The following is a 15,391-nucleotide window of genomic DNA, read 5'->3' as shown; positions in this document are numbered from 1 at the left end:
TGATGGACCAATTATTAGTTCTTTTAAACAACAGAAAATATAACATGTTCTATAATGAATATCAATTTTGTTGAATACAATCAACAATGTTTCGTATTTGTTATTTTTAATTAATTCATTTTGGTTTCAATTAACTTTCGTCTAATTTGGCTTTTAAAATATAATTAAAACTTTTAAGCAACACAATGTTTTTTGGTTGAGGCAATCTCCCAATTTACAGAAAACAATACGCGGTATGGGATGGCAATACTTGACATGTCAGTCAGGTATAGTTTTAACAGTTCTATGAGATACTTATTTCATCTGATTTTCAACAGCTCGATAAAGTTAATATTTTTTCTATTCCTGAAAACAACTATCCTCAGGACTGTCCGAAAGCTTTGTTTATTTAGTACATTTATCAAATTGTAGAATACGTGAACTAGTTTTTTTTTAAATTCGATTTGCGGTTATATGGATGTGTTCTTTCCATCTAACGAGTGAATCAATGGTAATTCCTAGATATTTGATAGAGCTTGTCCTTTCTGTTACTGGGCATGCGCATACCGGATTATTGCATTATTCTACATGCAGCTTCATCTTAAGTTCTTTGGTAGGCTGTTGTTGTTTTGTAATACTAATAGTTATATTTAGTTTTTTCAGTATTAACTGTCAAAGAATTTCTGTCTAACCATTTTTTGACACATTTTAATGCACTTTCGGTCTGGTTAAATACTTCTGACCATGTGTTTTGTGCAAGTACAAGTACAGTATCATCTGTGGAATATGTCAAGTGGAAGTCCTTTTCTATATTGCATAGTTTATTAATGTATGTGTTGAATAGAATAGGTCCCATGTCACTTCCTTGGGGAACTCCATCAGTTACAGGGAGAGGGTTACTCATCGTACCATTTATTTTTATAGACTGCTTTCTTTCCCTCATATAGCTCACTATCCATTGAAGTTCTTTGTCCTTAATTCCTTGATATTCGAGTTTCTTGAATAATATATTGTGTGATATTGTGTCGAATGCTTTTTTTAAGTCCAAGAAAACAGCGAGGATTTTTTATTTACATCCACATGCTTTTTGATACAACCATTTACTGCTGTGATTATATGAACCAGTGACGTTGTTAATAGTAGCGCGTTTTTACGAAATTATTTTTTATTATTTTTTCATATATTTTCAAGAAACTTTGCAGTACAATTTAAAGCTTTAATTTTTGACGGGCGCAAGAAAACATTTTTGTATTCAATTTCCCGTAGGGCTGAAGTTCCTCATTATTGGTCTGTTAGTTTCTAGGAATCTTCGTATGCTAAACTAAAATAGTGATTTTTTCACATTTCCCGTATCGCTTCATCGCCAGTTTTGTTGTCAATAGATAGAAATACTGGAGCTTTAGATGATTTAATTTTATTAGTTTGCTTCTGGAAAGTTTGAAAAATCATTATTAAGGTAAGCTTTTAACCATCGTATCCGATTCAATTTGCTTACGACTTACCGGAACTTGTCGTAATTTGGAGACTGCGTTCTTCGGATCGCCGCCTTCGCCGCCACCGCAGCAGCCGCCGCCGCCGGATACAAATTAATTGGTTCGCTGCTCGGCTTTTCCGTTTCTACCCGCTCTAGGAAAATACAAAGAGTTTTATTATTATGTTGCTGTTCGTCGGAATTCTATCTGGGAACATTAATATTTTCCGAGCTTCCCTGTCGTTTTTCCTCAAATACATTTTGTAATGTATCCTTTAATAATATGCATGCTTCCACTTTCTATTTTGTTGTATCCAAACTCAACACAGGGTTCTTGGTCTCATATACTTAGAGAAACGTTTTTTTTGTAATAAGTGTCTTTATATATGAATAAATAAAATAAAATAAATAAATGATTTCTTCAAACAACTGTGTAATACGAGTAATATGTGTAATATATTGTTATTATATTTTTTCATAATTTTGTAATAGAACACTGTTATGTTAAATGTATTCATATATATGTTTATAAAGGCATTTTTGCCGTGTACACACTAAAAAATAAAATATTGTTCCATTTTATGGTAATATTGTTTAATCTATCTTGTATAAGCATTGTTATTAAGTCCCTTCTAGTATAACTCAACATTCTTAAAATAAATATATAATATATGTAACAAATAAAAATAAATTTAAATATTAAAATCGAGCACTGACTTGAGTCTACTAATTTCGTTTATTTTATTTTTTAAACAAAAAAAACCAAAAAGTCATACAACCGTTTTTTTTTTTGTCAAAATAAATAAATATATGGAATGAGTAGGATCAAATTAGTGTTTGATTCTAATATTTAAAAAAAAAAATTTAAAAAAAAAAAAAATCGTTCTTATGATTTACTCAAATATTCAACTTTAAGGGGCAATTTTCAACGAATTTTAGACTCACTATTAGAAAACGGGAATCAAGTTGGAGTAGAGTGGGATTCGAACCACGGACCTTTGATCCGTGAGTCCGAGACCATACCTACAGGACCAAAACCCGATTTAAAAATTACAACTCGGAGTTCTAATAAAAAACGCCAACTCAATAAACCAAGAAAAATGTTTTCAAACCAAATAATCTGAACGATATGTAAAACTTATGTACTCGTTTTAGAAATGCTGCAATCGAGCTAAACAGAAAAAGTTTGATGGTTGAAGAGGCCGTAGAAGAAGTATTGGAATTAGTGAAGAAAGCTGCCCAACAATTTAAAAGTGAAGAAATTCAACCAGAATTCGATTTTATGAATGATGAAGGTAATTTTTTTAATACCCTTTTGTTTTTCGTTCGATTATAGATAAAACATATTTATTACAACAAAAGATATGTTTTCCCACTGGCATGACATACTTGTATGTATAGTACAACAGTATCTACTAGATGTATTGACAATTTTTTTGTATTATTAGAGTAGGACACGCATGCATATACCAAAAAAACTGTTTACATTGACAAGAAGAGAATAATTAAAATTACGTTAAATTAAACAAATATAGAAGATAAGAAATTAAATAATCGTACCGTATTTTTCGGACTATAAGACGTACTTTTTTACGCTGAATATTCAACCAAAAATTGAGATGCATCTAATGGTCCGATGCGTCTTGTTGTCCACAAAATGCGGTATATAATAATACGTATTAATTAAATATGTGTTTTCCTCAATATTTTTATGTTTTTTTACTTAAATTTATAATTGTCATGATAAATATCAACCTCAGAAAATCTATAGGTTTATTTTTCGCATATTTTAGGTATAGTAAATTCTTTTAAATAGTTAGTTGACGCATTTTATTTATTTAATGCACACAATACACAATTTTATCATAGCACAATTATATTTTTTTAAGTCCCGACTTGTTAGAAAATTCCGTGTTAAGTCGGGACTCATCTATATATAAATCAAAAACATTTATAAACATGCTAAACAATATACAAAATAATTCAAGTAATATACAAAATAATAATAAAAATATATAAATAATAAAAATTAATACAAGTCAAGAATAGAATGCAGAAAAGTTATTTAATAATACATGGCAATATGTTGTTTATAATTTATAGTACTTTTATAATTCAATTAGGTAATTAATTGAAAGTAAAAATAAATACCAAATAATTCAATAAAGTAATAATAGTAACACATCTATCTATATGGTAGAATATGTAATTCAATAAACATAATAATAAATAATTTTATGCTTCGATTAGCAATAGTTAAAATATATATTCACAAATTACTAAGCATCACTTTTAAGTTTATTCAAAGATGATATACATATATACGTATATGAATATTATATATTTACTCCCGAAGCAATCTTATACAGTGGTCTCTATCCCCCGATAAAATCCAGTGATGGATCTTCATTTTAAATATAAACGTTGTTTTGGAGAACTTAATATGTTCATCCCAGACATTAAACACTCTTGGAGCTATATAAGACAAGTGTCTCCGAGCAAACATCGTACGTGTTCTCGGTATTAAGAAGTCTAGGTTACGCGTAAACCTCGCTCGGGTATTCTGTTGGGACCTCCTTCCGTAGTCGCCTGACCAGAAAATTGACAATATTTTCTTGATACAAATTTATCGGATATTAAGTACTTTTAATAATTGAAATAATTGTCTCTCTAAAACAGAAGATTTTGTCTCGTCGGTCTAGATAGTACATAGAATGGAAGTCTTTCAAGTAGATCAGGGGGGTAAATTTAATTGCTTATTAGTTCATACAAAAATAATTGATGGAACATTATTCTTCGATTTTGAAGAAAGTTTACTACATGGTACACACTTTCAGCATAGTAGGAGAAGTTAAGGTTCAACCGGTAGTCGACCTGCTTAAATAATTTTTACATTGCAATAAGCTAATGTTTGTAATGGTTATGAAAACGTTAATTTCTCTTCTTCGCTTCAATTCCATATGCATTTCTGTATATATGTGAACATTTACAACAAATATATAAGTCCTCGTATGAATTATGAAATGTATTTGTAATTCGACGTCACTATTCCTGAAATGACTACATGTTTCAATACCTGCTAGACGAAGAACATGCCAGCTTTGAGGGTGCTAATGATGATACTGGTTCGACTATTCAGCAACAAGACTGGACCGCCGTTTGGGAATGTTTTGACAAACCTCATACTCTTCTCTCTACCCCCGGAGGTGGTCTCTCCAAGGGAATGCAGGTAACTTACGTACACGACTTATTAAAATTTTATCAAAGCCCTATTTTACAGTTGCACTAAATTACAAAACAGTCTACATATGCACATACTTACCGTAAATGCAACGTACGCATTTTATTCATAAATACAAATTAGATACAGAAAATGTTTATTACTAAACCAAACAAGCTAAACACATGAATTATTAATGTATGGGTAAGTTTATTACAAAATACTCGTTGGTGAATAAGCGTATAACAATTCAAATAAATTATTATTTAAGACAATAAAATCACAACTTCACCATTACACATCAGCTGATTTCATTCAGATAAATATATAAATAATTTATTATAAATACTTCAACTACAATACATGAGAATAATAATTCGTCTTGTTTCTTCTAAGGAAAAATGCGCTTTTACAAAGAGTTTTTTGTTTCTATTTCTAGTTGATATTCTGACGATTCGATTAATACGAAATAAAATTGTATAAAACCTTGTACTGTCTATAAGTTCAGATCAATTATTACTGCTATTTTTTTTTGTAAAAGAAATATTTGCGTTTTTATGATTTACCCAAATATTATATTTTGATGGCCATTTTGAACGAGTTGTAAATACTCACTATTAGAAAATGGGAATCAAGTTGGGGTAGATTATGATTCAAACTACGGACCTTTGGTCCGTGGGTCCGAGACACTAGCCAAAGGACCACAACCCGATTCAAAATTTGTATTTTTTTATTTTACATTATAACTGGAAGCACGTTCCTTCATAAGCATTGCCTACGGAGCTGTTTTGCACAGAGGGAAAAGTCAACTAAAAAATAATTACAACACTTCTGGGAACTGTAACCATAATTAGTATAAAATAAATATTGAGGAAAATATTGTATAAAAAGTCTTGCTTTGGATGTTTAGTAAATAAATTATTTAAAATGCACAAAATAAGAACGAAATCCTTCATATTTTTAAAAATGGGGGCATCCAGTCGTGTTTAGTACAAACGGTTTTTCAGGGCCAGACCGCAAAACTTCAGAGGAACATTCCTCAAAGTAAGCTTAAAAAAATCCTAATAATTTTTTTTCAAAGTATTTTTTTAAATTTTTTTAATAATCTCAAAATGGTGTAAATCTGTAATTTCTCGGACTAGCATCCCTTCCGTTAAAGACGCGGACAAGTAAAGCGGCAGGGTAGGAGAGGGGTAGGGGTTTGTAGAGGGACTGCTTGTCCGAGACATGAAAGATTTACTACATTTTGAGATAATGTATATATATATATATATGTTTTTAATGGCATTTTGGGAAAATTGATCAAGAGTATTTTTAAAGCTTACCATGAGGAACGTTCCTCTGAAGTTTCGCGATCTGGGCCTGAAAAACCGTGTATACGAGTATATGTTGAATTTACCAAATGCAAGGAAATTTAATCGCTTTCTTCTTAAGCTAGTCTACATTGCAAGTATCTTAGGGCAACAGAAAAGTTTGTTAAATGTCTGTAAAACGTCAAATTTGCAATGATCCAGAAAACGTTTTAGGGCTGTAGGTACCGAGTTTTAGGTTGTTAATGGGTTGGACGAATTTCATATTTTGTATTTTTAACGCCATAGATTCCTAAGTAGAAATCATTCTTCTACTTCCGGTTATCTTCCATTTTCCTCTGCTTCACATTCCACTCCAGTCATTTTCCATACAGAATATCATCCTCTTTACAGATCTGCCTATAGGTGTCTTCTATTGAGGCCACTTAATTCTTACCTTTAGTGTCCTTTCAAAAAGCATTTTTCCCAAGAATTAAGCATTGAAAATCGTAAAATTGTTTTATTCTCCATCAAATACCCGAGTTAATGATTTGTTTTTTTGACAAATCCTTATGGATATGTTTATCGCCAAAGACTGAGCCTAGTTTCCTCGGAGGAAATTAGGAAATTTTGCGAGTCATATGAAGTTATAGCGAGAAATCAATTTTAAGTTTGAATGTTATCTGTTAACAATCGTCCTTGGGCCTTAATCACCCCTAACCACCACACCCACAAAGCTTGCTTTGTGTAACAGTGTTTGGGTTGCTTGGGTGAGCAATTCTTAGTATAAATTGTTTAATACTAAACTTGTTTTTCATTCAGAATCTGTGAGAAATGCCTTTATTTATGTAATACCTATGTTTTTTGCTTTGTAATAAAAATTATTTGATGAACAGGACATGGTTAAGAACGCTGTGAGTGAAATGCGGAGATACTATAGCAGAAAAGTAATCGACGTCCTGATTAAAGTTACTAGACATTCCCTTGATATTCTCAGAAGGAGGTTCACCGTTGAAGCGGAATTGATAAAAGGTTGGTATAAGTTTTTCTCTGTATTCAAGCGGTCGAAGAAATTCTCGTGAATCTATTTTGAATAAAATAGAACCAGAATTCAGAGGGAGTGTTTTCGACTCGGTGGCTACCTTCGAGTAGAAGTCCTGGAAAGGGAAATCGAATAAAGATAAGCCCGCCTCGTAGTGTAGTCCTAATCCTGCCAGGGTGGACGTGAAATATTGATTTGACTGATATCTGAGGCGTAGGACTGATAGCTTTACCTTCATGTAAAAAACGATTGAAATACGCTGAAACGATAATGATGATAAGCAAAAATAAAAAAAATAACAATATTTAGACTGTGTTATTAAATACTATGCTTGTAGCTCTTTTTTAACATTCGGTAAAACCTCACAAAGCCCGGTATAAGCATATTTTTCACAAATTTGGATAGAGTGGGACGTATTTCAAATAAAGTAATTATGAAATTCAATTTCAAAAGCTTTTTCCAATCTCCATGACCTTTGTAAATATATACGTTAGCACAAATTTTCAACAATAAACATAAAGCCGCTGTTTTCTCTCCCTCGAGAAGGAGTTGTTTAAGAGAATTGTTTTTATATTATATCTTATGCTTGCTCTACGTAAAAATGATATTATATAATGTTATAAACATATTACATAGATTGAAAAATACAGAAGAAAAAAATACTTTAGTTTATTTTTGACATTTTGTTTTTTTTATTAACTAACTATATAAAATATTTATTTAGACAAAATTACATTAAAAGTTCTCTTCACTAGGGAAATCTGTTCTAATGAGGACTGTAGAAGTTATTTAAAAAAAAGTTTAAATGCTTCTTATAACTTAAATTTGAAATAATGTTCGTAATCAGTTAACTTAATTTTTAACTCAATTTGGCAGAAAAATAATCCTTGGACCTTCGTCCGAATGTTGGAGGAATATTGACAGCGATATTATTTTTTGCCCTGTTATATATTTGTGTTCGTGGGATGACAATTTTCATCTCTAAATCTGTCCAGCAGAAAAATTTGAGTGTATATTTTAAAAATAGGCTATTTGTAGACACCATAAGCTCTTACTGGGAAACGGAATAAAATTATGATGATAATAATAAGTGAAATACGACAGCAAATTTGAACCATTTTCCGTTTTACTAGGAATTTTAAAAAATAAATTCTCTTTTCACAACTCTGGTTTTACTTAATTAAAAACTTATAAATTTGTTCACATTTATTCTTAATTATCTTGAAAAATCTTTCTTTTACTCCTTTATTTAACTCCCTAGGGAGGAAATCCAGCCAGTCTGCATGCATTTGGACATACTCAAACACTGTTGAATTAACTACCTGGTAAAAGTCGAGAATAATGTTCCATCAATTATTTTTGTATGAACTAATAAGCAATTAAATTTACCCCCCTGATCTACTTGAAAGACTTCCATTCCGTGTACTATCTAGACCGACGAGACAAAATCTTCTGTTTTAGAGAGATAATTATTTCAAGTATTAAAAGTACTTAATAAGTATAAAAATTGGAAAATTGTTTTCAGGCGTTGCTTAGTAGGTGATTTGGTTGAACCGGATGAATCTCACCCACATAATAAAGGTTTCAGCCCCTCGACTTCACAAAAAATCAACAGATGGAAGAGTTAAGGAAATGTGGATGTTTAAACATGAGCAGAACGATGAATGTTGCACAGTGTGTAAAGTGTAAAGCGGCCTCCGTGGTGTAGTGGTCAAGACGCTTGACTCACGCACGGAAGGTTCCGGGTTCGATTCCCGGTGAGAACACAAAAATTAAAATGTGATTTTTCTCAAGCCTGGGTGCTCTGTGATAATTCACCACTGTAATTAGGCCTCCTGGCCTGTTGTGGTGCAAAAAAATAAAAAATAAAATGTACGTGGCCACTTAAACCAGCCAATGACAGGTCATAAGCCCTGTAAATGCCCAGACGTCCATATTCCCGTCTCAATAATGTTTTCCCTCTCTGTTGAAATAAATTAAAATATGAATAACTCCCTAGGGAGGAAATCCAGCCAGTCTGCAGGCATTTGGACATACTCAAACACTGTTAAGTGGTTTATGTTATGTATGGCGTATATGTGTGTTTATGTCTCGTATGTAGTGCATCTGTATGTATATGAAAACATAGTGTGCGTATGTATGTATTTATGAATATGCGTATGTATGGGTAACACACAACATTTATTTCTAAAGAAAACGTTTAAGATGATTTTTTGTTTCAGAATTTTTCGCCATATTTACAAAAAACTTTATGTTTTTTTTCGTATTTAAAAATCTTTATTTCAATATTAAATACAAATAACTGTTTGTTTTTCTAAGTAATATAAAATATAAAAATATTTGTACATTTTTAAAAATAATTACGTTCTGCATGTGAGGAGATAATGTCAGATAATTTCTATGTTGACGACCTGAAATGGACATATTGATTGTGATATAATACGAGAAATGATAATCGAGTATGTGCTAGATAACTTGACCACTAATCGAACAAGCTTGATAGAATGATTTTTACGGCATTTCAAAGCTTATTGTTTGTTGTTAAATATATTGTACACCATTATTTGTGTTTTTTTTAAAACCCACGAAGAGTGTAAAATACGATTAAACGGCATCTGAAAAAAAAACTAACGGAAATGATCCAAATAGATTTTTAAAATTTTGTTTTGTAAGTTCGGCATAGGACTTACTTCCTTTATCTTTATATATATAATTCCTCTGTACGTGTGATGTCACTGAACTCCTTCTAAACGGCTTAACCGATTTAAGTGCGGTTTTCAGAGAAATATAGATCTTTGCGCTGTGCATGTTCGTAGATATTAAAATCTTCAATCTTATATGTAAAAAAGAAGTAAGAAGCACAAATGTTTTATTCGTCGATCTACCAGGGTTGCATTCGAGGATAATGCATTTACAAAATTATAGAAAAATGTTGTTTTTTTTGTGTATAAAAAAAGTGTGTTTTTGAATGTTTACAAACCGCATTTGTTTTTTGTGGATCTTAATCAGATTCTTTCCTTAAATTAATTTTGATGATTTGATAAATTAAGAATAATTCGGGGGCTTAGGGTCATAAGGGCGAAACTACAAAAAATGCTGTTTTGTGTTAAGTACTAATCTGATATCCAAACAAAATATCCTGTTAGTGACAAAAAGATGAAACTCATCCGAAAAGTAGTTACCTAAATAAATTTGTGTGAAACTACAAATGAAGCGTTTTGTTTAAAGTCAGAAGAATAAAACACCTTTTACATCATTTTGTTAATTTACTAATGTAAGCGCAAGTTAGGGTCATATAGACGAAAGCGTAGTTTCATATTTTTAACTCTAAAACATTTTATGCTCTATTAACTGTTTTTTTTATTTTCTTTATTTGTTACCCTTAAAAGACAGTATTATTTTTTGAAAACTGTTTTATCATTTATCTCAAAACTGTGTTTTTGTAGTTTCGCCCTTATGACCCTTAACCCCCGAATGGTGTCTGTGTATGTTAGTTTTTTAAAAACTTTTTTGGAAACAAATATCATACTCGTAAATGACGTTAATTCAGTAAATTAATGCCTTTTTTGCCTATAATTATTGCAACACAATCAGCATTAAAGTATTGGCGTTATTTTTCAGCGGCTAAAAACAAACCGGTGTTCTTATTGCATACGACGTTGATGATTCCTAACGTATCCGTCAGGCCAAGTGTGGATGACATTCAAGAAGCCCTCGTATTAGCCGGGAAGAGTATTACCGGAGTAGCTAAAGGAGTCGGCCAATGGACTGGAGGAAAGAGTCAGGTATTCACAAAAAGCATTTATCCGTCATAACATCGCGATCCCTCATTTCTAGTTAAGTAATTGAAAAAATATTTAACTAGTCACCAGTCCGATTGTCAGGAGAGGTGGAGGGCGAAGCTTCATAACTTGTTTAAGATCGAGATCGAGGATGGTCACGACCCTCAACAGTGAGGCAGAAACGATGCAGATGATAAAGTCCCGAAGAAGATCTGATACTTTTGAATCTAAACTAATTGATTTTATTCACAATAATTGTTTTCTGTATTTTGTAATCAGATAAATGCATATACGAGTATATATTTTTTAAAATTATTTTATTTATAAATTCGTATATTTACATACAACAATATTATTTATTTAAAAGTCATACTAAACTGTGCATATACAGTTCGTCAGTAGATACTGTACATATATTAATATGAGACAATTTTTAAACTATCTCTTACATTCTAACATATTTAATACCGATAAAAACTACTACCACTTCAGCTCTTTTATCTAAAATACTGATTTTTCGCTCTTAAAAATATCTTGAAATATCAGTACAAAAATGTACATACTATTAGCCAGGTCTTCAGGATACGTCTTTTTATTTCACATTTCAAATGATCATGACGATTATTTGATACTGAAAGTTACATGATTAAGGTATATTACGCTCCAGCGTTTTTCTACCATATTGGTTGGAATATTTTAGGAAAAGTAATCCATCTACACTAGTTAACCATGTGAATAATATACATGGTCCAAGTTACATTTGTATCCAAAAAGAGATGCATGCTGACCAACCAGCTTATATCACAACAGAAACCTTCATTATGAATAATGAATAATTAGTGTAAGAATTTTGTCAACAATCTATTTACTATTCATTGATATTAATGATGTTATTTTAATAATAATAGTATCAAATATCGAGTAATTTATGTACATAATGTAAGATTCTAAGCTAACTTGCTCATTTGAATAACTTATTTAGTACTTTTATTTTGTCTACGTGGAAAGCATGAATTTTGTACTTGTTAAAAAAATATATGTGTAAAATGTAAACTGCATCAATGGATTAAAATTTGCAGACTTTTAAGATTTTTTAAGTATTTTAGATGTAGAAAATTAAAATAATATTTTTTTAATGTAAATACACAGTTTTAAAGCTCGTAACCAATTTGTTTGTGAGAAAGCACGAGCATGAGAAAACAAACAGATCTCCTTTTTATTGACACGTTGATTTATCGATACTTACGTTATATTGTTATGTGATAAATTAATGTATTTATTTTATTTTACCCACTTCCTTGTGTTTCTGTCGTGTGTACGTTGACCGTGTTAATTGTTTGCACTTCACATGTGTGTCCTGTATATGTCTCAACTAATCCCCCACAACCCGCAACCCGCAACACTTACACCTGCTTACTACGCACAAAATATACAAATCCTCTACCCAAACTTCGTTGTGTTCGTTGTACAAATTCGTCCTTCGTTTGTGGTGTTGTTTTGTGTCGCTTGTCCCCACTGCACAATGGCCCACGCTACGCTCGCTAACGGCTAATGAACAGCCAAAGCCTAGTTGGAAGAAGGTAGTCGGCCGCTCTTCCCAAGCCCTGCTAGATGTAGTGTCCCGACTCGACCAACAGGGCAGCGGATCTTCGCGGTCTCAGAAAGTGGTAGAAGATCCCAAGGCCCGGAGAAAGCGCCTCTACAGATTAGTATCGGAAGAGAAGCCGAGCTTCGCCTATCAACACAAGAACTTTTACACGCAAGTCATGGAAAATAAAGAAGTCGGCAAGATACTCTCTTTACTCGCTACGTGTACACAGAGTGTCAAACAGGTAATGCGATTCACAGGTTATACTGTTTACATAGAGCATCATTACAGATTACAATAACTTACTCAAGTAAAACTGACTTTTTTATCGTAGGAATTGACAGATTTCATAAAGCGCTGGAGACCATTCCAATATCTTTGGAAGAATGAAAAGACTCTTCGAGAGTTGTTAACATCGAACCTAGGAGAATTCGAGCAATCATTGCGGAGACATAGTGAATTAGAAGTAAAATTATCTACGGAAGCTGATTTACATATTTTCTCGTCATGTTTAGCAGTTACCACGGATAAGTTAAAATTTGGCCTCCATACTGAAATCAAAAGTAATACCCAATTAAAAGCAGTAATATTCACAATCAAAACCTTAATGATCTTTTTTAGAGTACCTACATATTAACATTAATTAAATATGTTTTCAATTTTAGGTGGTACTCACAAAATTGGACAAGCGATGCGGAAAAAGTATAAGAGAGAAATGGATTATGTTTACGCTGTTATGAACGAAATGAACAGGAAATTAGAACGCCCTATCAGAGATTTGGATGATGTTCGAATGGTAATGGACACCTTGAAAAAAATACGTGAACAAGAAGTGGATATGGAATTAAAAATAGATCCAATTGAGGTTTGTAAAACGATAATGATAACTGCAAATAATAGATTATAGGATTTAAACATCGCAGTTTTTACACACATTTTTATTTATTCAAAGTATTAATTTGAATTACAATTATTGAGACGTAAGTCCCAACTCCACGGGACAAAATTTCTGTGTTGAGCTGAGACGAATAATAAACTTAAACATAATAGAACAACTTACCCAAAACGACATCATTAAAAATAACACATGACACAATGTTTGAGTATGTCCAAATGCTTGCAGACTGGCTGAATTTCCTCCCTTGGGAGGTATTCATATTCAAATTTATTTTAACAGAGAGGGAAAACATTTTTGAGAAGTAAATATGGAAGTCTAGGCATTTATAGGGCTTATGACCTGGCATTGGCTGGTTTAAGTGGCCACTTTACACACTGTGTAACATTCACCATTCTGCCCATGTTTATATTCCCCAAGCATTTGGACATACTCAAACATTGTTGAATTAACTACCTGGTAAAAGAAGAAATATAAAACTTGGAAAATAGTTTTCAGGCGTTGCCTAGTAGGTGATTTGGTTCAGCCGGATGAATCTCACCCACGTGATAAAAGTTTCAGCTCTTTTACTTCACAAAAGTCAACATATGGAAGAGTTGAGGAAATATGGATGTTCAAGCATGGGCCGAATGCTGAATGTTACACAGTGTGTAAAGTGGCCAAACTAGCCAAACTAGCCAATGACAGGTCATAAGCCCTGTAAATGCCTAGACTTCCACATTCCCTTCTCAAAAATGTTTTCCTTATCTGTTGAAATAAATTTGAACACATGGCACATTAATGTAATAAGAACAAACATTGGTTTTACCAGAAACAAACTAAAATATTTAAAAAAATCATTAAGGAGTTTCCTATTCAAATCCCTCCCCTCAAGGGAAATCCAGCCCCCATTTCCCTATCTTGAAAATAGGCTTCGTGTTTGAGAGCTAAATGCGCTCTTGCAAAATATTCAATAATATAGAACACTATCGGTGTGATAAAGGAGAGGTGCCTTTGAGCAAAAATCATTTGTTTTTATTACATTGTATTGATTCCAATGTTTTTTCCTCGGGGGTTTTAGGAAGCGTTTAATATAATATCTCGCTACGAGTTGCCAGTCGATCGTGAAGACTTGGAGCAGGTGGATAATCTACGGTACACGTGGCAGCAGTTACAGGCCAGAGCTCTTCACTCGCACGTACTGCTGCTTTCTATGCAGCCCCAGTTTGAGAAAGACCTCGCCAATAATCTGCAAAAGTTCCGAGACGACAATGTCGATTATTGTCACGAGTACAGACATGCTGGTCCAATGCAACCTGGTCTTACTCCTAGAGAGGCTTCGGATAAGCTTATTCTATTCCAGGTAAATTCTAATTATGCACGAATTTATATAAACAATACTGAAATATGTGTATGTATAACTAATCAAAAGTATGACTTAGAACCGGTTCGATGGGATGTGGCGAAAACTCCAAACTTATCAAAGTGGCGAAGATTTATTTGGGTTACCGCATACTGAATACCCCGAGCTAGCTCAAATCAGGAAGGAGTTGAATCTCTTACAAAAACTATATAAACTTTACAATGATGTGATTGATAGAGTTAGCAGTTATTATGATATCCCCTGGGGAGAAGTCAATATTGAAGAAATTAACAATGAGCTCATGGAATTTCAAAACAGATGTCGAAAGCTTCCGAAAGGGTAAGTAAAAACAACCAATTGATATTCATTTTTGTTTTTATCACCAACTAATGCAACAAACTGTTTTTTTTTTATATCAGTCTAAAGGAATGGCCAGCATTCTTTGCATTGAAGAAAACTATTGATGATTTTAATGATATGTGCCCACTGCTGGAGCTTATGGCAAATAAAGCAATGAAGCCACGTCACTGGCAGAGAATCATGGAAGTAACCAACTACATTTTCGAATTAGAAAGTGAAGGATTTTGCCTCAAAAACATTCTTGAAGCTCCACTTCTGCAGTTCAAAGAAGATATTGAGGTATAATTAAAAGATTAATATGTATTACTCTATACGCTTGCTTCTTAGGATAAAAAGATCACTTAAGTGGAGCATATGGACTCCACACAATTAAATCCCGTTTAGTTATTATAGAAAATTTATTGAAATTAAAAATATATATAT

General features: G+C 32.4%; 1 protein-coding gene across 1 annotated transcript in view; it reads left to right on the top strand.

Annotated features, from left to right (window-relative positions):
- Positions 1-15,391, top strand: part of LOC148282870 (dynein axonemal heavy chain 5-like) — a 62,673-nt gene that overhangs the window by 31,012 nt on the left and 16,270 nt on the right. Inside the window, 10 exon segments of the mRNA XM_088224374.1 lie at positions 2,606-2,745; positions 4,534-4,679; positions 6,856-6,969; positions 10,604-10,781; positions 12,401-12,615; positions 12,706-12,934; positions 13,037-13,236; positions 14,327-14,608; positions 14,688-14,947; positions 15,028-15,247. Coding sequence (XP_088080500.1) covers positions 2,606-2,745; positions 4,534-4,679; positions 6,856-6,969; positions 10,604-10,781; positions 12,401-12,615; positions 12,706-12,934; positions 13,037-13,236; positions 14,327-14,608; positions 14,688-14,947; positions 15,028-15,247 — 1,984 coding nt within the window.

The sequence above is a fragment of the Micrasema longulum genome, unplaced genomic scaffold (assembly GCF_059751315.1).
Source record: "Micrasema longulum isolate JH-2025_06_02 unplaced genomic scaffold, ASM5975131v1 h1tg000281l, whole genome shotgun sequence".
Classification (NCBI taxonomy): domain Eukaryota; kingdom Metazoa; phylum Arthropoda; class Insecta; order Trichoptera; family Brachycentridae; genus Micrasema; species Micrasema longulum.
The sequence above is the reverse complement of the archived record's forward strand: the minus strand, read 5'-3'. Positions and strand labels throughout refer to the sequence as shown.